Source organism: Balaenoptera acutorostrata, chromosome 21 (assembly GCF_949987535.1).
Source record: "Balaenoptera acutorostrata chromosome 21, mBalAcu1.1, whole genome shotgun sequence".
In the NCBI taxonomy this organism is placed as follows: domain Eukaryota; kingdom Metazoa; phylum Chordata; class Mammalia; order Artiodactyla; family Balaenopteridae; genus Balaenoptera; species Balaenoptera acutorostrata.
In genome coordinates this window covers 24,804,825-24,825,601 of record NC_080084.1, presented here as the reverse complement: position 1 = coordinate 24,825,601, position 20,777 = coordinate 24,804,825, and the positions used below count along the sequence as shown (strand labels likewise).

At 36.9% G+C, this 20,777-nt stretch overlaps 1 protein-coding gene across 1 annotated transcript in view; it reads left to right on the top strand.

The window, feature by feature from the left end:
- The window catches only part of LOC130706172 (uncharacterized), an 86,271-nt gene extending 66,104 nt beyond the window's left edge, over positions 1–20,167 (top strand). The window contains exons 3-4 of the mRNA XM_057537500.1: positions 16,259–16,359; positions 20,084–20,167. Of these exons, the coding sequence (XP_057393483.1) occupies positions 16,259–16,359; positions 20,084–20,167 (185 nt within the window). The remainder of the gene's footprint in view (positions 1–16,258; positions 16,360–20,083) is intronic.
- Positions 20,168–20,777: the final 610 nt, after the last annotated feature.

The following is a 20,777-nucleotide window of genomic DNA, read 5'->3' as shown; positions in this document are numbered from 1 at the left end:
GGCACACGGGCTTCAGTAGTTGTGGCTCGTGGGCTCAGTAGTTGTGGCTCGCGGGCTCTAGAGCTCAGGCTTAGTAGTTGTGGCTCATGGGCTTAGTTACTCCGCGGCATGTGGGATCTTCCCAGACCGGGGCTGGAACCCGTGTACCCTGAATTAGCAGGCAGATTCTTAACCACTGCACCACCAGGGAAGCCCTCTCTTTATTTAAAAAATTTTTTTAAATTATTTATTATCATTTTGAAGCAAATCCTAAACATCATATCTATTTCATCCTCCAAATTTCAGCATGTGTCTCTAAAAATGAGGATTCTTTGAAAAAAAACAACATAACCACCATACTGCTATAGCACTTACAAATTAACAATAATTCTTTCATTATATATCTAGCCAAGGCTCAAATTTGTAATTATTTCTTCAATGTCAAAAATAGATTTTTAATTGTTTGTTTGAGCCTGGACCCAAATAAGGTAAATACATTGCAATTGCCTCATATGATCGTCTTTATTAGTCTGTAGTTTCCACTTCACCTCACTATTTCTCCTTGAAATTTATTTGGTTAAGACACTGGGTCTTTAGCCTACAGAGTTTCCCCCAGTCTAGATTTTGGGAGTTGCAGCCCCATAGTGTGATTTAACAAGTTCCTTTACTCTTTGCATTTCCAGTAAATTGGTAATTGGATCTAGAGGCTAGATCAGATCCAGGTTAAATTTTTTTTTTTTTGGCAAGACTTCTTCATAGATGAAGTTGTGTTTTTCATTAGGGGAGCCATAACTTCTGGTGTGTTGTCTTATTATGATGTAACAGCTGTTGCTGCACAATGCCTAGATTTTCATGCACATATTTTAATTTCAAAAGTTCTGACATAAAAACTATTGAAATGGATTTTCTGAGCAACTAGAATTTGTTGAGAGAGTATGCCACCTGAGATTAGCAACAACAAAAAACACTTAAAAAAAAAAAACCCTGAATGCAAATAATTCCTAATGACACTATCAAAAGTTTGCATTGTTTATCCAAATTATATGCCATGAATCAGCAAGCATCTTGACAAGGAAACTTTTTATGTGTGATATAAATCACCAATTGCTTCCTTATTTAAAAACTGGATGATGCTCACAGCTCTGTGACTCCATAAATTTGAGTTTCTAATATTATGCAGGAGAACATAAAACCTGTTTATGCATCATAATACAGCAATAATGTATCTTTTCGCAATCATTGGCATAACTAAATCTGTTAACTTGCCTATAGCATGCATAGTGACAAGTTTGCAAAATGATCAGAATTTTAAATTCACCTGCAATTCAAATCCCTGCAGCAATTAAAAAGAAAACCCACACCTATCAAACCAACAAATGCCTTTAACTGAGTAAGATGCAATTTACAGGGAGAGTGTTTTCATATGCTCTCTGAGGCTATAGCAAAACTGGAGTCCAATAGATATTTCTGCATATTAAAATAAGTCCTGATTGAAATGCTTTGCTTCTGCATCTTAAAATAGTCACAGAAATTCAACAGAAACCATGTTATTTTGGGCTGCCCAAAAGGTTGTTTTCCCATGTTTTTAGCTACTCCTATGGAGGTAAAAACGAAGTAAAAAAAAAAAATCGAGATACTTGGATCGGGAGTTAGCAAACTTTTTCTGTAAAAGTCCAAATAGTAAATATTTTAGGCTTTGCAAGCCATTTGGTCTCTGTCACAACTACTCAACTATGCCATTGTATAAGGAAAGCAGACTTGGACAATATGTAAATGAATGAACATGCCTGTGTTCCAATAAAACTTTATTTATAAAAACAAGCTGTGGGCCTTATTTGGCCTGTGAGTCATAGTTTGCTGACCCCTAAGTTAATTCAAGTCAAATCTTACTGTCTATTGAAGAAAATATGTTTTTTTTCTTTTTCTGCATAATAAAGGTTGGCTGCCCACACTAATTGAGTTCAACAAAAGGTAGCTTCATTCTTTGCTTCATTTGATATGTGTTGACACAAGTTTTGTTATATTTTTAAAGCAAGTCCTTTGAAAAGGCCAGCCACCTGTCTGAGTTTATTAGAATTAATGAAGGATAAGAAAGGATTGTCCTGTGTAGAACAAAAGAAATCTGCCAGGCGGAGGGTCAATACTTGAAGGATGCCTTGTGCATTTTTATTTAGTTTTGTAAAGCAAACACTTCAAAGTTGAAAACCAAAGAAAAGTTGAACACCAGAGAAAAGAGAGAGAGAGAAAAAAAGATTTCATGTTAGGGTTAGAAATCAATCATTAACTGTAACATTAAACATGAACTTTGTATTCCTGTTACTTCAAACCACAACAATAACAGTGAAAAACCTCACCATTCATTTAAAGTTGGCAACTCACTTTAAAGAAGCCGTATAAATTGTTCCATTGTCTGAAATTAAAAATAAATGTTCAATATATCTTATATTTGCTTACTACTAACTTTTGTTATAACAGATTATTAAATTGTATAATCATTCCTTGCAAAGATAGTCCTGCAGTCTTAAGGATTTTAAAATACTGTGTTAAATATGATTGATAAGCCCAAATGAATGTGTTCCAAAAAGACAATTTATTTCAGTCTGATATTTCAAAAAATTTGTCTTAAATTATGTGATTAATTTTTGTCACTGGATGAATCAGGCAGAACATAAATCAAGATTACTTTTTATAGTATTTTAAAATTTGTAGACAAGCCGGGTGCAAACTCAATGGTGGACATACAAGGAAAGTACATTTTAATTTGTGATCAATTGAGGTGAACTGAAACCTAGAGATCTATATGGAACTTTCTTTCCCTGTTAGGGTGAAGTAAGTTTTCTTTGCTGGTAGCAAAAATATATCTTTAAGCTTAGACTTGTTTCCAAAGGACATTTCCTGGAAGGTGGTCCAACGTGTTTTTCGAATGTTAAAAAGATTACTCACAAACAGTCAACAAATAATCTAACCCTTGCCATTTGCATTTTCCCCAGTTCTATGAAGTGTCAAGTGTTGAAGATTGCTCTAGAGTCCATAGGAATTTTTTTCCAGCTCAAGGGAAAATTAAACTTTTGAAACATAAGGAAAGATTTTACAATATGTGTCTTTTCTTTTCAAATGAGGCTTGACTTTTAGGCTTGACATTTGAAAACTTTAATATTGAGGACACAGATAAATGATCTTTATATATACAGAGGAAAAAAAGGAATTGGTAAACAAGCCTACAACTGCTATTAATAAAATCTGCTAATGACCCTGCTAATAAGAGACAGATTAAGGAATGTATTTTCCACAGATTTGTCCCTGTTGTAGCGACAGTGAAACACTATGATTTTGACATTCATTTCCTAAACGACAGGGGGGAAAAAAGAAGCACCACAGATTACACAGTGATGCACTATGGTGTGTTTGTAAATTATATTTACATATTTACAAAGATGGTCTTCAACACAAACTTGAATTTGGATGTAAAGAAAGTATTTTTATGTAATGATGAAACTGTAAATATGGAACATGTCCTCAGTACTTGTTCTTGTTTGTGTGCTTCTGATCTCATCACGGAAATGCTTGTTTTGAGGGAATTTCTGGCTGTTCTCTGCTCATTTGCACAGTCTTAGATCTGATGACCTTTAAATTTATGACCTAGTAAATAATCTTTCTCAGTTTTGGAAGAAAAAGAGTGGGTCAATAGAGTTTTAATTACAAAAATCCTGGCAGTGACACTGCTAATAGAATGCAGATTCCACAATACTAGATGCAGTCTAGTCAACTCTCCATTTATTTACATTTTGTTCTACCCTAAAGTGTTACCAACTTTAAAAATATGGTTTTTAGAGCAGTGTAATGAAAAATGGCTCATATACTCATTAAGTCTGAGAAGATTCTTGGGTATCTGTTTTTGTGGAAGCACAGACATATTTTCAATTAAAGGTACAGTACAGCTTTCTGAAATGTATAAAGCGTTTTCTGGAAAAACAAGTGCACGGTAATATCTATAGGACAGCTGTCACTCCAATATGATTTTTTGTTTATATCTTTTTAGTGGATTATCTATATAATAAAATTGATTTAAATTGCTGCAGTTTGCAAGCACTGCAGGTTTAACTACATTGTTATATACAAGTGAATAAGTGAGTTTTGAACCTGTAAAGGGTTATATATCCCTGATACAAAGAATTTCTGACATACTGGCAACAAGTTCTTGCAGATCCAGATCAAGCCAACAACAAGTGGGATAACAGAAGCCTTTCATGATGTTATGAATGGATGATGTTCAGTTAGAGGCTTTTAGTTGAGGATTACTGTGCCAGGCTAAATGACTAAGTTAAAATACTTGGGAGAAAAATTCATCTTTGTGTTGCCATTTACCTTCTAAATCTTCTGCAACACAGTTGGCCATGGGCTGGGGTATCCTTTAAGATTGTAAGCGTTTTAGAGGAGTGTCTTACTCTATACACTAAATGCCCTGGCACAAGAAAACATTTTTGGGAAAGGAAGAATTGAGAGTTATTTTTTTTTAATCAAATAATAAAGAAGTAAGAGGAAGCCATGGCAGAGTGGTTTGGAGAAATGGCTGGTTTTGGCAGGTAAGACCTCTAATATTGCCTTTGGACTGTTGTTTCTGATGAATTTGTTTTACATAGCATAGTTAGGCTGTAAGTAAATTCTCCGAGTAATTAGGTTGTGTCTACATATTCAGTTTGGGAACTTTTGTAGAACTTAATAAGTAAGTTGACTTATGTATTTTTCAGTCTTAAAAAATTCTTTACCATAGTGCATATAGAAAAGTGCACATATTCTGAGTACATGCAGCTTGATGCATTTTCAGAGTTTTCACTGTAGTATCCAGTCCCTACATCAAGAAATACAACATTACCAGCATCTGAGGAGCTAAGGAAACCACTATCTCCTTATTTCTCAATTATAGATTAATTTTCATTTTTTAACTTTATATAAATCAAGTCACAGAGAATGGATTCTTCTGGGTCGGACGTCTTTTGCTCGACATTGATTCATCTATATTATTATGAGGAGTTTTAGATTGTTCATTTTCATTGCTGTATGTGTTTTATTATGTGAAGATGCCACAATTTATTTATCCATTCTACTATTTCTTGGGTAGTTCCCAGTTTTGTTTTGTTTTTTTTAAAATTTTTTTAAATTTTTTTATTTTTTTGTTTTTTTAATTTTTGGCTGTGTTGGGTCTTCGTTTCTGTGTGAGGGCTTTCTCCAGTTGTGGCGAGTGGGGGCCACTCTTCATCGCGGTGCGCGGCCTCTCTTGTTGCGGAGCAGAGGCTCCAGATGCTCAGGCTCAGTAGTTGTGGCTCACGGGCCCAGTTGCTCCGCGGCATGTGGGATCTTCCCAGACCAGGGCTCGAACCCGTGTCCCCTGCATTGGCAGGCAGATTCTCAACCACTGCGCCACCAGGGAAGCCCCCCAGTTTTAATGATTATGAACAATGCTGCTGTAAACATCAATGTGCATGCTTTTCAGTCAATATGTCTATACATTTCTATTGTGTACATCGCTGCCTTAAAAAACAAGTTTATCACAGTTATTTAAAAGTATTTGCCAACTCTAATATTGAAATAATCTGTGAGTCTGCATCTATTGTTTTATTTTTTCCTGTTGATAATTGGTCATATGTTCTTGGCTCTTATATATCTAGTAATTTTTTATTTTATGCTGTACATGATAATTAAAAGAACCAGAGGAGCTCAGATGGCTCTGTCTTCCACTAAAGTGCAGGCAGATAGATGTGGAGTAAGGAGAGCATCACTTTAGTCAGTCAGAGGTTGAACTGGGCTGGAGCTGGGTGGGTTGCAGGGTTAGTAAAATTCAGTTGATGTCTTGCTTGCTCCTGTTCTTCAAATATGGTCCTATGATATTTTGATTGAAAGCCTGTCAATTATTTCTCTCTTCAGTCAGCCCTAAAAGACGGCAAGAGCCCCGGCTCTGTGCTTTCAAAGTTCCCAGTCCAGTTCCCAAGCCACCTTTCCCAGGCAACTTCAAGAAACTGCAAAAGTCTTAAAGGAAAGACTGATCATGTGCTTTAGACAGTTCTCTCCCCTGGCATGTGTGCTTGCTAAGCTCTAAGAAACTGCAGGAAATCTCATCTGCCTCTTCAGAGCTTACGCCTAGCTCCACAACCGTCTGCAAAGCCTCAGAGCTCAACAAATGTCCCGGGAGGTAAAACATCAGTGTATCTGTGTCTCCTCAAGTTTCCAATTTGTCATCTAGCATTGTCCAACTACTAAATGCTTTTCTGGTTTCTATTTTCCATGAAAATGATCTCTGATTGGGAGCGATCCTATCCTATACTTAGCCTGAACTTAGAACAGCAAATGCCAGACTACCACAAGATACTTTTATAATATTTCTGTCTTCCTGGAATTTTAGTTGGTTTACTCTTTGTTGTTTTCACAGCTCTCTGATATTGTTATGAACATTAAAAACAATATATCTTCTTTTTCTACTTTTGCAGTAGAAGCATTGGCCTCTCCAGCCTACTACATCTCAGAAGCAGAGGTCAAGTAAATTAATTTTAATTACATGTTGCATTAAAGAATTCTCTATATTTTACAAAGGAAATATGGTATCTCAATTTGTATTCTCACAGCAAGTCTATGAATTAAGCAAGATGTGCGTCAATCTATTTTGTGGATTAGGTAACTAGTGTCCAATAAATTAAGTCTTTTTTCAAAAGGTCAGTCTGCCAAGGGGCAGAGAAGGGCCTTGTCTCTTTTAATTCCCTAAAGTCCAGTGTTACTATCTGCACTCCACAACTATTTTTAACTAATAAGTACAAAAATAGTCACAGATACTTTGGCAGATACTTACATCTTAATCAAAGGCTTGAGACCAGCAGGACAATGTTATGTCTCATTTTTTAATTTGGTATCAATTAAAAAAACCTGGAAAACCACATACTCAGTGGGGTTTACAGGACACTGAAACCCTGACCCCCCAAATATTCATCCCGCTCTGCTGTTATGGGTCTTGCCTGGATTATCATGATTCTGACTTTATACCTTTGTGTTAAGTGGAGTCTTCCTAGGACTCCTTGTCAAAACACAGATATTCTTGGAAAAGCAGGAATGAATGTTTTTTATATGACAGTGGGAATGAACTTCTAGAAGGTGGGAATAACATGCCCTTAGAAGTGAGTCAGAGTGGTGAAATGCACAAAAGCAAAAAAGAACAGATAACATACAAATTTCACCATGCTTCCGAAAGCCAGCACAAGTGCAGGTAAACTGCAAACAGTAGGATGCTCAGGGAAGACAAGTATTGTGAGGGGTCAGTTAACTGTAAAACTGTAGACGTTATAAGTGGAAGGAACCTGATAACTGGGTTGAAGAGTCCTCCAGTTCAAGGGAGAAAACTAGCAGCCTGAGAGCCAGATGGTGTAGATGTGTCTACTTGGGCTCTCGGTAGGATGATTTTTAAATTGAATATGAATGTCATTAGAGGGGCAGTATTTTGCAGTTCAACACAGTCCCCAAATCTTCCTATTATGTTTTGTTCATTGATGTTTCCTCTCTGCCTCTTGATAGCGTTTGAGCTCATAACCTTTGACGAGTTAAATCATTTTATTTTATAGGTGAGATCCTGAGCCCAGAAAGTGGCCAATCCAGCTTAATGAAACATATCCTTCTTGTCATTATTCTCAGAAAGCACCTTCTCAAATTAGTTCATAACCTATTAATCATTAGTTTACCCAGTGGTTACTTCACTGCACAACACACTCTTTTTTTATACTTTTCTTTCTCCTAGACTGCCTTTTCCTTCCTCCACCTATAAAAGAACAGACATTTTAGCTTCAGATGATTGATCTAAGGCTAATGGATAGAAAATATGAAGCAGCTTTTAACCTAACTATAATGATTAACTTTCTATAAATTTCAGTTATCCCACAAAGGAACAGTCGTTTTGAAATGACACACGCTCTGTCATTAGATGTGCTCAAGCCAAAGTTAGGGATATGAAGAAGGAATTCCTATTTTCTATGGAAAGTTGACTTTGAGATCTCAAAATTTCCTTCCAGTGTAAGGAACAAATATAAATTGTGATCTGTATCTGTAACATCTGTACATTTAGCATCTGTAGTGGTAGCTGTATTCATGATTACATCTGAATCCATCATCTTCCAGAACTATATCTATACTCTTCCAGCTCTGTGTTTATCTCTATCTACATGTGTCACAAAATATATAAACTTGTTTGTGCACTCACATGTTTATTTAATATAAATGTATCCAGTATTTATTATGAGCAATGCAGTATTTTCGGTGCTATTGAGGCTATAACAGTAGACCAATTCCCAGAGATAGCCCTGTCCAGTAAGGTTGTTTAGGATTAAAAGAGTTTTGGAATAAACTAAATGTGAAAGAGATTGAGGATTCTGTTAGACATCTTTGATTTAATCTGTGAGTTGATAAGATATCCTCTTGGAATGTTTTCTAGGGTTTAGTTCTCTATCCAAATCAGTCAGAGGCCTTGTATTCCAGGAGGTTGTGATAATATAAGTAAAATATTGCTGGGTCTGGACAGAGGTTGTAACCACAGAATTGGATGAGAAAGAAGCTGTCTTTCAAAAGATTTTGTATCTACTTAAGAACTCTAAAAGTTGGTAATTAAAGATTTTGTTTTCATTCTCTCTTTTTTTTTCTTTTTCCTTGTGAAATAGACAAACAAAACAATTTTTGTTCCTTTGTAAAATTCTCAACTAACGAAAAGTTTGGAGATCCATAAGGACAGACAATATGGCAAGGCTACTTGAGTTTTAGAAAGTTTCATTTAATTTCAGTTTAAATAAACTGCAAACACAGTTTGCAAACACATGGGGTGGTTTGCAAACTTCCTATAATTTGGAAACAACTACTTGCTTGACTCAACATTTCAACAGTTTGTTTTTCTACAACTGATGTGGCAGATTGCGAGAAGAGGTGGGTGTTAATCTTCTAGTTCGAAACCTTCAGCGACTCAAAGGTCGTGGAATATAGTACAAAGTTCTGAATTGTTTTACTAATTTCTTATAGGAAAAGTATGTTATGGGGAAAGAAAGAAAAAAAAAACTCTTTTGCTTCATAAGAGAGCTGTTTCTTTAAAAAATAGGTATAAATATCAGCAGATTTCTTTCTAGCACCTTGTTACATGTAGGATGTTTAGATTGTGATAAATATTTCTACAAAGTAAGCTTGAGATTGTATCATATCTAAGACTCCATTGCCAAATCTAAAGTCATGTATAGTTACGTCTAAGTTTTCTTTTAAGGATCTTATAGTTTTAACTCTTATATTTAGGTTAGGTCCATTTTGAGTTAATTTATGTATATGGTATGAGGTAGGGGGCCAACTTCATTCTTTTGCACATGGATATCCAGTTGTGTTTTACTAGTTATTATCTTATAAGGAAAGAAAATTAACTTGTTGCCTCATAAGAAAGCCATCCTTTTCTAAATAGCTATAATTTTTAAGCAGTTTTAGAATTTATTTCTAATATACTGCTAAATGTAAGATTTTATGTCATGATAAATTTCCAAGAAGTATGCTTGAGTTATAAATATTGAAATTTGAAATTGTCTTCTATCAGTTGAGAGGCTAGAATATTTCAGGATGAATAGTAAGTTAATATTATTTAATAATTGTTTATTAAGAGAGACTTGTTGGTGAGGCAAAGTGTTTTGAGGGAGTAGTATCCTTACCTTTTGAGTTCAAAATCAAATTGCTACCAACAGCTACTAGACAATGAGTGATGTTGGCAGTGGGGGAAACTATGTGTTCTATTCTGTTCCATTGGTCTCTTTATCTATCTTGATGCCAGGAACACAGTATCTTGGTAACTATCGTTTCTAATAAGTCTTGATATTAAGGTAATGTAAACCCTCCAATTTTCTTTTTTTTTTCAAAGTTGTTTTGATTATTTTAGGTCTTCTGAATTCTATATAAAGTTTTGCATCAGTTTGTAAGTGTCTACAAAAATGCCTACTGGGATTTTTTTCAGATTATATTAAATCTATAGCTCTATTTGGGGATACTTCAAATCTTAACAATATTGAGTCTTTTATAACCCATAAAATAGTACACTTGTCCTGTTACTTAGGTTTTCTTTAATTTCTCTCAGCAGTGTTTTGTAGTTTTTTGTAGTATAGGTATTTGTCCCTATGTATTTCATCTTTTTGATGCTATTATTAATAGCATTGCTTGTTAAACTTCAGTTTCCAATTGTCCATCACTAGTGTACAGAAATAAAGTTGATTTTTCTATATTGATCTTGTATCCTGCAACCTTGCTAAAATCATTTATTAGCTCTGGTAGCTTTTTTGTAGATTCTTTTTAATTTTCTACATAAATAATTTTGACAGTTTTGAATGTGGACAGTTTTGCTTCTTCCTTTCCAATCTGAATGCATTTTATTTCTGTTTCTTGTATTATTGCACTGGGTAGAACTCCTAGTTCAATGTTGAATAGAAATAGTGAAAATAGATGACCTTGGTTTAGTTTGTGTTTCTTGAGCTTGGTGTTTGTTGAACTTCTTGAATCCGTGGTTTTATAGTTTTAATCAAATTTGGAAATATTTGGCCATTGTTTCGTCAAATATTTTTGGTTTCTTCCTTTTCTCTTTTTTAAGGACTGGTGAAATGTATATTAGGCTTTTTGATTTTGTACCACGGTTCACTGGTGCTTTTTCACTTAATTATTTTTTCTTCTTGGGTTTTATTTTCAATAATTTTTGCTTCTTTTTCTTCACTAATCTTTTCTTCTGCAATGGATAGTATGTTGTTAATTTCATTCAGTGTATTAAAAAAATTTCTTCTCCTCTTAAGGCAACACCCTTTTGAGTATTCTAATGAATGCTTTGGGATTATGATGTTTTCCAGTATGGCTGATAGGAACAGGAACTATTTCTGCCTATGTGGTGGCCTGGCACTGCTCCTTCTAATCCTTTTAATGATTTTTACCCTTATCTTGGGTGGTTTGGTCACTGATCAGTACTCTGCTGAATACTCAAGGGAGCTCCATGCACATCTCCATAGTCCTCTCTCTGTGCAGTACTTGGGCATCTGTGCAAAGGACACACCTTATAGAGTGATGCACACTTCAGAAACATGGAGTTGGGAAACTTTTTCTGTTAAGGGCCAGATGGTAAATATTTTAGGTTTTGCAGGCCATATGGTTTCTGCTGCAACTATTCAACTCTGCCATTATAGCCTGAGAGCAACGACAATATGTAAATGAATGGACATGGCTGTGTTCCAATAAAACTTTATATACAAAAGCATGTGGCAGGCCAGATTTGGCTTATGGGCCTTAGTTTATTGACTCCTGTGACTGTCTTTTGTTTTTTGATTTTGTAGTTACTGTCTCCTGGGTAGGACTTAAGACAGAAAGTCTTATTTCAAATTCACAGCAGAAAGAAAAGTATATTGCTATTGAAACTTTTCAGATTGGTGTACACTGACACTTGGATTCGTTATTTTTGCTTCTGTGTCTGCAATGCTAAGTAGTGAATCGTATAATGCTGACATTTAAGCTAATTCCTCTTTAATGTACATTTGACATATGAGGCAACATATGACAATCTAAAAATAATTAAGATAAATCATTTGCATATATTGCTGTGGAAAAGCAAAGCATTTTTCATCTCCCTCCCTCATGGTGGGAGGGATGCACTGCAGTCACATTAGATGCCATTCTTGATGCACATCTGCATCTCTCATAAAGTGACTGGGTGCCACGGATGGAGCTGAAGCGACAGCTCCTAGGATGCTCTGTCATCAGACAACCTCCCCAGACGGGGCTGCGTTCCACCGTCTGCACTCCTGAATTGCTGGAGAGCTTTGGCAGGCAGGCAGTGTGCTGTGAAGGATTAGATTCTGTCTCCCTCCCTACTGCATAAACCCCCAGAGGATTCCCCTCTTCAAGTTTTAGAAGATTGGCTCCAGCCAACAGGTCCAACAAGCGGGCACGTTTGTGAATTGAATATCCTGATGCTATACAAATAGGTCATGGTTGAATAACCGGTATGTATGAATTGAATTTTCTCTTGGTGGGAGTGAAGGAAAACTCTCATAGTTTTTTCTCCGGGGACTTACATGACCATATAACAACTGTCAAAAGGGCACAATACGTTTTTGAATAGAATGGGTCATTTGTTTCTCTGGGCACTTCATCTTTAAAGGTAGCTGATTATATTTCAAAAGGCTGTTGTAATGTATATTCTTTAAAGGAAGACTTTTCTCCATTTGTGCTGAGCAAGCAAAGGTTTCCAGTTTTATTCTGTGATTACATATTATGAAATCAAAAGGCTGTCAGTTATTTCTACACAAAGGCAATTTGTTAGTTCTCTGTAAATACAGATTTTGGGCAAACTTTGATAAAACGCATGTGCCATTTTTCTATACTGTAATTTTCCTTGACAAGAAGTCAATTTTATGAACAGATTTATCGTTTAATTAATTAAATATTTACTTAATGCATATTATGTATAATGTGTCTTTGCTACAAAGTAAGCTCTATAATAGCTAGGAATATATGTGTCTTTTCATCACTGTATCCTTAATGGCTGGAGATACACAACACATAGTTTGTATCATGAAATATTTGTGCAGTAAATGAATGAATGAATATAAATGACCTCACTGAGCGAGGTGATGAATAACTGTTGAAATGAAAAAAGGTGGATTTGTTTTCAGAAGATAATAACTTCACTTTACAGTGTTTAAGGGTGGGAGTCTTGTCTGTTGAGTAGAGTATGAAATGTAATCTTTCAAGAAGGTCAGTGGTGGTAAGACAATTTATAGAGAACATCAGAGAAACTTCTGTGAATAACTTGGAGAAAATTACTTATAATAACAGGAAGAGTAAGGTGTGTGAGTGAATGAAATAGAAGAACCACCTTTATTTAATGTTAGATGGTTGTTCCTGCTCTTTTCTAAAAACATCAAGACTCCTGGCTGAAAATACTAATTTACATTTTGTTTTGAAAAATATTCATATGTATTAAACAAATGAGTCCTCACATAAAGAATCATTAGAACATACAGAGCCAGTATTATGCTCATTCTACACAATAACTTCATAACAGATTGACAGGCTAATTAATGCAATCGAATTTTAGGTGAGGAATTTAGCAAACTTTATTCTCATGAAGTGGGAGCAGTCATTCAGATGAAACTGTATCAGTCCTCAATTTCCAAATGCCTGGGATTTTCAATCCTTTTTGTTACTGTTGCTAGTGTCTATCTGTATTGAATTATGGTTAGAAAACGTAGTTTGTATTATAATATTTCTTTGCAATTTGTCTTATGGATCAATTTTTGTCTGCCTCTCAAAGTGGCTTTCTATCCACCCCCTGTTTACCCTATCAATGATGCTATAGCCTTACTGGGTTCTGGTTTTAGGCAGGGATCTCTGATCCTGTGTAAAAATCAAACCAAAGTTCAAGGTTCAAGGTCATCTGAAACTGGTAGATGCACCAAGGTCAACTGTTGGCTTAATTGCTTATTTACTTCCTAGGGCTGTTGTTTTAACTTCATTTCTGATCCTACAGGAATTTCCTCATTTTTTCCCCAAGCCCAACTATTCATTCATAAGGGTAGTGGTAGTATTTCTAGTATTTCATCTTGAACTCTTGCTGAAATATTATGAGATAGAGAAGTCTTGTCCCAAGGTTCTCTGTCCTTCTGTCTTTAGGCCAAGGAGGGAGGGGAAAAAGTGAGCAAGTGAGTGTAAACACTCAGTTTTGATCATTACTATCTATTTAATTGATACAAGATTTGATGGTGGTAGAAGTTGATGATGCAGGAAAGCTGGAGGTAGGGACTGAGTTCAGAGTATGCGATAAAGTTTTAAACTAATAAAAAATCTCTGGATTTGTGTTCTAGTGGTCAGCCATGTCCTTTGCAAAATGGGAGTGAGGATAGTCTAGCTAGTTTCTAACTTTGTTTTCAATGTTTAAAATCAGTGAAATGAGATTTTAGAATTCCACTGAGTAAAACTAATATTAGAATTCCACTGAGTTTTATCTCCTTTATTCATTGTTAGAGCTAATAATTTAAATTGTTTATTTTAAAAGAGTTATAGATGCTCCTTTTTTTATTCATGTGAAATAATATAGTCTATTACTATGGTGTAGTGTTTTACTTAAAGCCATTACTTTGCAACATCTATATAAGATATAGTTCTTGTCTTCCAGAAATGGTGGTGATATAACTTGAGCTGAAATTGAACCATTATCACTCTAACCCAGGCTGTATTAGCAGTATACTTTGTGTGCCTCAACATATTTATGCTTCTCATTTACAAATTTTTATACTTTTTCCAGTTTGTGTATGTACCCATTTTCCAAGTTAATACATGAATAAACGAGGACTATAGTAACACAATCATAGAGTAATGGAATATCTTAGGAATTTAAGTAAAAATAATTTTTTTTACTACTGTTTACTACTAAAGGTGTAAATGGTAGATATTGGAAGACCCACAAAACAGGAATTAATAAACCCAATTTCTAGAAACTCAGCAACTACCTCTCCTACACATTACAAATATTCCACTCACAGTTCTAGTTGCTTAAATCTCATTGTTTGTTTAGTTGTTATTCCTATGAAACAGTAAGTCATGAAATTTGTTTCCATCATACATAATCTCATAATTTTGTGCTTTTTTATGAAACCTACACACTTGTATGATATTTTACCTCCTTTTTACTTACTGCTTATCCTGGAGAGTGTGTAGAGCTTCTTAACTTATGACCAGGTAGTCAAGTTCATCTTAAGGTTGAGGCAGGTAACAAGTTGCCAGCAATATTATTTTCAAGTGCTTTACAGAAATGATCTAACCATTTCCATTATTATAGCATTAAAAAATCACATAGACTAAGAATCCAGGCATCGGGGTATGTGAAGAATAGCTCTGGACTAGAGTCCTAGCTCTCATTTATTAGTCTGAACCAAATAAAACTGTAGGTCAGCATTTATTGTTTGTAGATTTTTTGATGATGGCCATTCTGACTGGTGTGAGGTGATACCTAATTGTAGTTTTGATTTGCATTTCTCTAATGATTAGTGATGTTGAGCATCCTTTCATGTATTTGTTGGCAATCTGTATATCTTCTTTGGAGAAATGTCTATTTAGGTCTTCTGCCCATTTTTGGATGGGGTTGTTTGTTTTTTTGATATTGAGTTGCATGAGCTGCTTGTAAGTTTTGGAGGTTAATGCTTTGTCAGTTGCTTCATTTGCAAATATTTTCTCCCATTCTGAGGGTTGTCTTTTCGTCTTGTTTATGGTTTCCTTTGCTGTGCAAAAGCTTTTAAGTTTCATTAGGTCCCATTTGTTTATTTTTGTTTTTGTTTCCATTTCTCTAGGAGGTGGGTCAAAAAGGATCTTGCTGTGATTTATGTCATAGAGTGTTCTGCCTATGTTTTCCTCTAATAAATGCTGGAGAGGGTGTGGAGAAAAGGGAACCCTCTTGCGCTGTTGGTAGGAATGTAAACTGATACAGCCACTATGGAGAACAGTATGGAGGTTCCTTAAAAAACTAAAAATAGAACTACCATACAACCCAGCAATCCCCCTACTGGGCATATACCCTGAGAAAACCATCATTCAAAAAGAGTCATGTACCACAATGTTCATTGCAGTGCTATTTACAATAGCCAGGACGTGGAAGCAACCTAAGTGTCCATCGACAGATGAATGGTTAAAGAAGATGTGACACATATATACAATGGAATATTACTCAGCCATAAAAAGAAATGAAATTGAGTTATTTGTAGTGAGGTGGATGGACCTAGAGTCTGTCATACAGAGTGAAGTAAGTCAGAAAGAGAAAAACAAATACCGTATGCTAACACATATATATGGAATCTAAAAAAAAAAAGGGTCTGAAGAACCTAGGGGCAGGACAGAATAAAGATGTGGATGTAGAGAATGGACTTGAGGACATGCAGAGGGGGGAGGGTAAGCTGGGGCGAAGTGAGAGAGTGGCATGGACATATATACACTACCAAATGTAAAATAGATAGCTAGTGGGAAGCAGCCGCATAGCACAGGGAGATCAGCTCAGTGCTTTGTGACCAACTAGAGGGGTGGGATAGGGAGGGTGGGAGGGAGATGCAAGAGGGAGGAGATATGGGGATATATGTATATGTATAGCTGATTCACTTTGTTATAAAGCAGAAACTAACACACCACTGTAAAGTAATTATACTCCAATAAATATGTTACGAAAACAACAACTGTCAAGTTACATACTGTTCTACCTAATGCCTTGTAGGTAATGCTGAGCAAGCTTCTTATCCTCACGAGCTTCAGTTTCATCAGCTGAAAAATGAAGATAGTGCCCTACTCAGAGGATGGCTGTCAGGCATAAACAAGGTATTACATTTTATTGCTTTTTAAACCACAAAGCATTAAAAACATATGCTGTAATCATTATGCATTTGGTAAAATGTGGATTCTAACTTGCATTTTCACTTTAATCCCTATGACTTTAGTTTTATCTGGAAAGTAGGTTTGTATGGGTTGGGAGGTAAAGAAATATGAGAATATTGGAAGAGTAGAGGTTAGGATCACACACACCACACACACACCACACACACACATACACACACACACACACAAACGCACACACTCCAGGGAAATGAAAACATTACTTCTTAGAAAACAAAAAATTAATAGTATTGTGAGATTTTAAAATATTGAAGTGATGGGGCTGCTCATTTAGACAATTCTCTCTCCTCATTGTCATTATCATCACATCCTCATCCTCATCCTCATTCGCAGAGAAAAACGATGAAACAGACTCCCTTGTTAACGGAGTAAATTCTTGACCTGGTGAAATGAAGGAAGTTTCTAAAATGTGCACAAAGGAGTAACAGCATCTTCTAGAACTCACTTAGGAAGGGAGTTGCCTCAGAGGGCTTGCTTTCCTCCTGCCCAGGTGTGCCCATCACCTGGTATAACACTCTATGGAAAACTATGCACACACAGGCTCTGAGATGTTTATGGATGGGTGGTTAAGATATTTTTAATATTATTATAGAAAACTAAGGCAAAAGTGGAAATTCATTAAATCCAGGTGGGTTAGTATTTGGAAAAAAATTAGACATACAGGCACTTACGTGCAGCAACACGGTTTGTTTTTGAATTTACCAAGATGAAGCAATTCATAATCTGTTTGGAAAATGTATGGAACTCCATGTGTTTCACAAACATTAGCAAGTTTGAAACAATACCTCCATGTTAAACCAAAAGATGTATGTCAGGGAAATCAGGCAAGCCTCTACCTCTAGCAGGGCCAAGGGAAAAGACACAGGAGCATGGAAGCTGACGGGATTGTTTATGAAGTCCTGGACGGGTAGGCATCTCCTCAGAAGCAGAGAAGGGCCAGCGAGTGGAATGGCAGCAGACCATAGAGAAGGGTGCTGGCTCTTGATAGGAGCTGGCTGGCGCACTCCGTGGGGAAGGAGCCAAAGCTGCTCAAACTCAGGGTGGTTTGAATTGTGATGTCACAGCTGGCTTGGGCATCACAAATTTGCAATTTCATGCCTTTTATGAATAATTGCTCAGTGGTTAGTACCTAGCCAGAGACATGCAAAATAAAAAATGTTCGGCTGCCCATGACACTTCTCAAGAAGACCACAGAAAGCACAATTTGATGTATCCTCCAGCCGGTGCATTGCCTGCTAATGTACCTCATGCGGTTCCTGAGAAAAAATTGAAATGGCTTTTGCAATGGAGATCTGAGACTCTTGAATATGTCAAATCGAGACATTGTTAATATTTTCATGCCAAAGGCTATAACGAGAGCACAAAATACATTGGGGTTAGAAGTGATATTTGATTATTTCAACTTGTTAACATATGTCATTACATATATCTTTATGTATATATCTATATATCCATAAATAATAGAGTATTGATTGAGTTTACAGAATTTTAATTAGTCCCTTTGGTATTACCAGTAATATCTTGAATGTCTATTGCCCTTCAAACAAAGATTTTGTTAAAAGTAAAATAAAAGACAAACAGAAGAGGGATAATCCTTGTGAAACGGGTTCTATAGCTTGTTTATCCTTAGCCTAAATGTAGCATTTAGGTGAGAAACAGCATTTGGAGTCAGAAAGAACTGGTTTTGCATTCTAGCACTACCATTTTATAATAATAATAAAAATAACATAGAGTTAATATTTACTGAATACTTACTGTGTGCAAGGTGCTATGGATAGGGCATTATCTATTAAAATTATCTATTATCTATAGAACATTATCTATTAACATTATAGCAATCCTATGATTAGATGATTAGAAAATGTAGCTGTTCTCATAGCTACAACTTTTAGGTCCTCAAAGATTTCCCACTTTGTATGTCTGGGCCCCATCACTCTCTCAGTCTTCAAGTCTACGTCTCTTCTTGGCTGACAAGTGCCCCACTGCCCCGTCAAATATTGAATTTATTAACTCCCTTTGCCCACACCAAATCAGTTCTCCTGAGCTTCCAACTTCCTTATTTCTCTGAAACGTGTCTTATTTTTATCAAATGCTACCTTCGCCCTAAATAGGATTTCTTCCTTTCCCTTTCCCTACATTTTCATGAAGTCATCAAATCTATGATTTCTCTTGTGATTTTGTCCTCTCTTTTCCATTCTACTGCTCTCAGGCTCAACAACCACTGGGCCTACTAGTCTCTCTTTAAATTCTTGGCCACGAACATCAGCTAAATCCTTCATTTTGCCTGGAAGTGACACATTTCCCCACTCTTATCTCACACATTCTTTCTTCTCAAACCTCCAGCACCTCCAACCTTAGCTCTTTCTTCCCACACCACTGGGAAAACAGGGGCCGCCACAGGGGACTCCCAAGCTTCCAGCCTATGTGGCTCTGCTTACCATCTCTACAGTACACCCGAGTATCCCACGCTGCTTCTTATCCAAAGCCACTAGAGTAGTCCCTGTGGTAGGTAGTGTAGGCCTCCCTGCCCAAGGTATCTATTCCCTAATCCCTAGAAACTGTGACTGTGTCATGTGGCAAAAGGTGATTATACAGATGGAATTAAGGTTACAGACCTTAAAATAGGAGGATTATCCTGGACCACACAGGTAGGCTTATTCTAATCACATGAGCCCTTAAAAGGAGAGAATTTTCTTTACCTGAAAATGGGAGCGATGTGGCAGAAGAAGAAGCTGGTGAAATTCCACGCCTGGGAAGGACTCCATGTGCTGTTGCTGGTTAACATGGAAGGAGCACAGTGACAAGTAATGCAGGTGACTTTGAGCTGAGAGGGCCTCCTGGCTCACTATCTTGGCGCTAGCCATAGATGGATTGCTGCCATCCCACAGAACCACTTCAGGGGGGCCTCGAAGGACAGTAATGGAGGGAAATCCTCCCAGTGGACAAAACTGTAGGCAGTGCCCTGGATTATCCCCATTTTTTGGAACTGTGGGATGTATATGGACTCTTGGGCAGTGGTGAATAGCTTGGCTAACTGGTCAGGGATCTGAAAGGACAAAAACTGGAAAATAGTAGATAAGGACATCTGGGCGAAAGGCATATTGATGGGTAAGTGGGAATGGGCACAAAATGTATAGGTCTTTGTTTCTTATGGTAATGCCCACAAGAGAGCATCAACACAAACTAGCCAGACTAGTTTTAATGGGAAGTCCGAGTGGACCTGAGTGACACAGGGCTCGGTTGTATTTGACCCTACTTGGGCCCCACTTCACATACTCTTGGCCCGCAGTTCACTCTAGTCATCTGTACAGCAACCAGCTTTGTGTAGAGGGAATCTAACAGCTCCCGGGTCTCAGCTACACTTCGTGCCCTGGAGTAGTTTCTGATGAAAAATTAACAGGTATGTGTGTTTGTGATAGTTAGATAGTCAGTAAATGGCTGTGGAGAGAAAGCAAAGAGATGAATATTCCTCATCAAGCATGAAGTTTCCTGATCTACATGAAAAACTCAAAATAATAAACCGGGTCCTCTGAACGATCTTTACTTGGAAATGTATTAAATAAAAAAGAGAAAAATGTTTGTCCAAACAGTTAGCAGGAAGAAATAGCCTGAAATGGTTTTCTAAAGATTATTTTGTTTGTCTTATTAGGGGTTCAATCTGACACAGAGCACGCGTTATCGATCCTCCAGAGCTGGTCCCCAACAAAGGTCCTTCTGCTTGTGTGTCCTTTGAGCCACCAGAACTGACTGAGTTTGGTTCAGAAGCAAAGGAAAGCTTTATGCTCTGATCAGAGAACGGAGAGGTAGGTGTGAGCTCGCTAGAGAGCCCACGCTCTCGCCAGAAGGCGGCTGCGTTACCGGGCTCTCCGCACTCAGCCGGAGGGGGCGGAGTTACGCCCGAGGGCGCAGCCCCACTGCTCATGCTCCAGGTCGCAGCGCCGGGGCAGCAGCTCCACGCATGCCCTGTGGGCACCATCTTGAATCGAGGTGTTGCTCTCGGAGCTTCTGCGCAGGGCCTGCTGTGCTGAGGTGTCGGCGCAGCTATTACGCCTCAGAAAGTCTGGCCGGAAGGGCCGGTTTTTTTCCTCTGCAAGCGGCCCCCTATGAGCAAGTGACGCTACTCTAAGCACAAAGGACAAAAAAAAAAAAAAAGGTTAGACTTTATTTTATTACCCAGACTCTATTTTTATTTCCCCGGAATTGTTAATGGGCTTTGCCAGTGACCCTTACATATTTAGAACAACTCTTTTTGTTATTGACAATCTTTGCTTCTCAAAACATAAAGCTCTTAGTGTTCTATTTTGTCTTTTTCTAAAGACTCAGTAATTCATTTATTTTAGGAT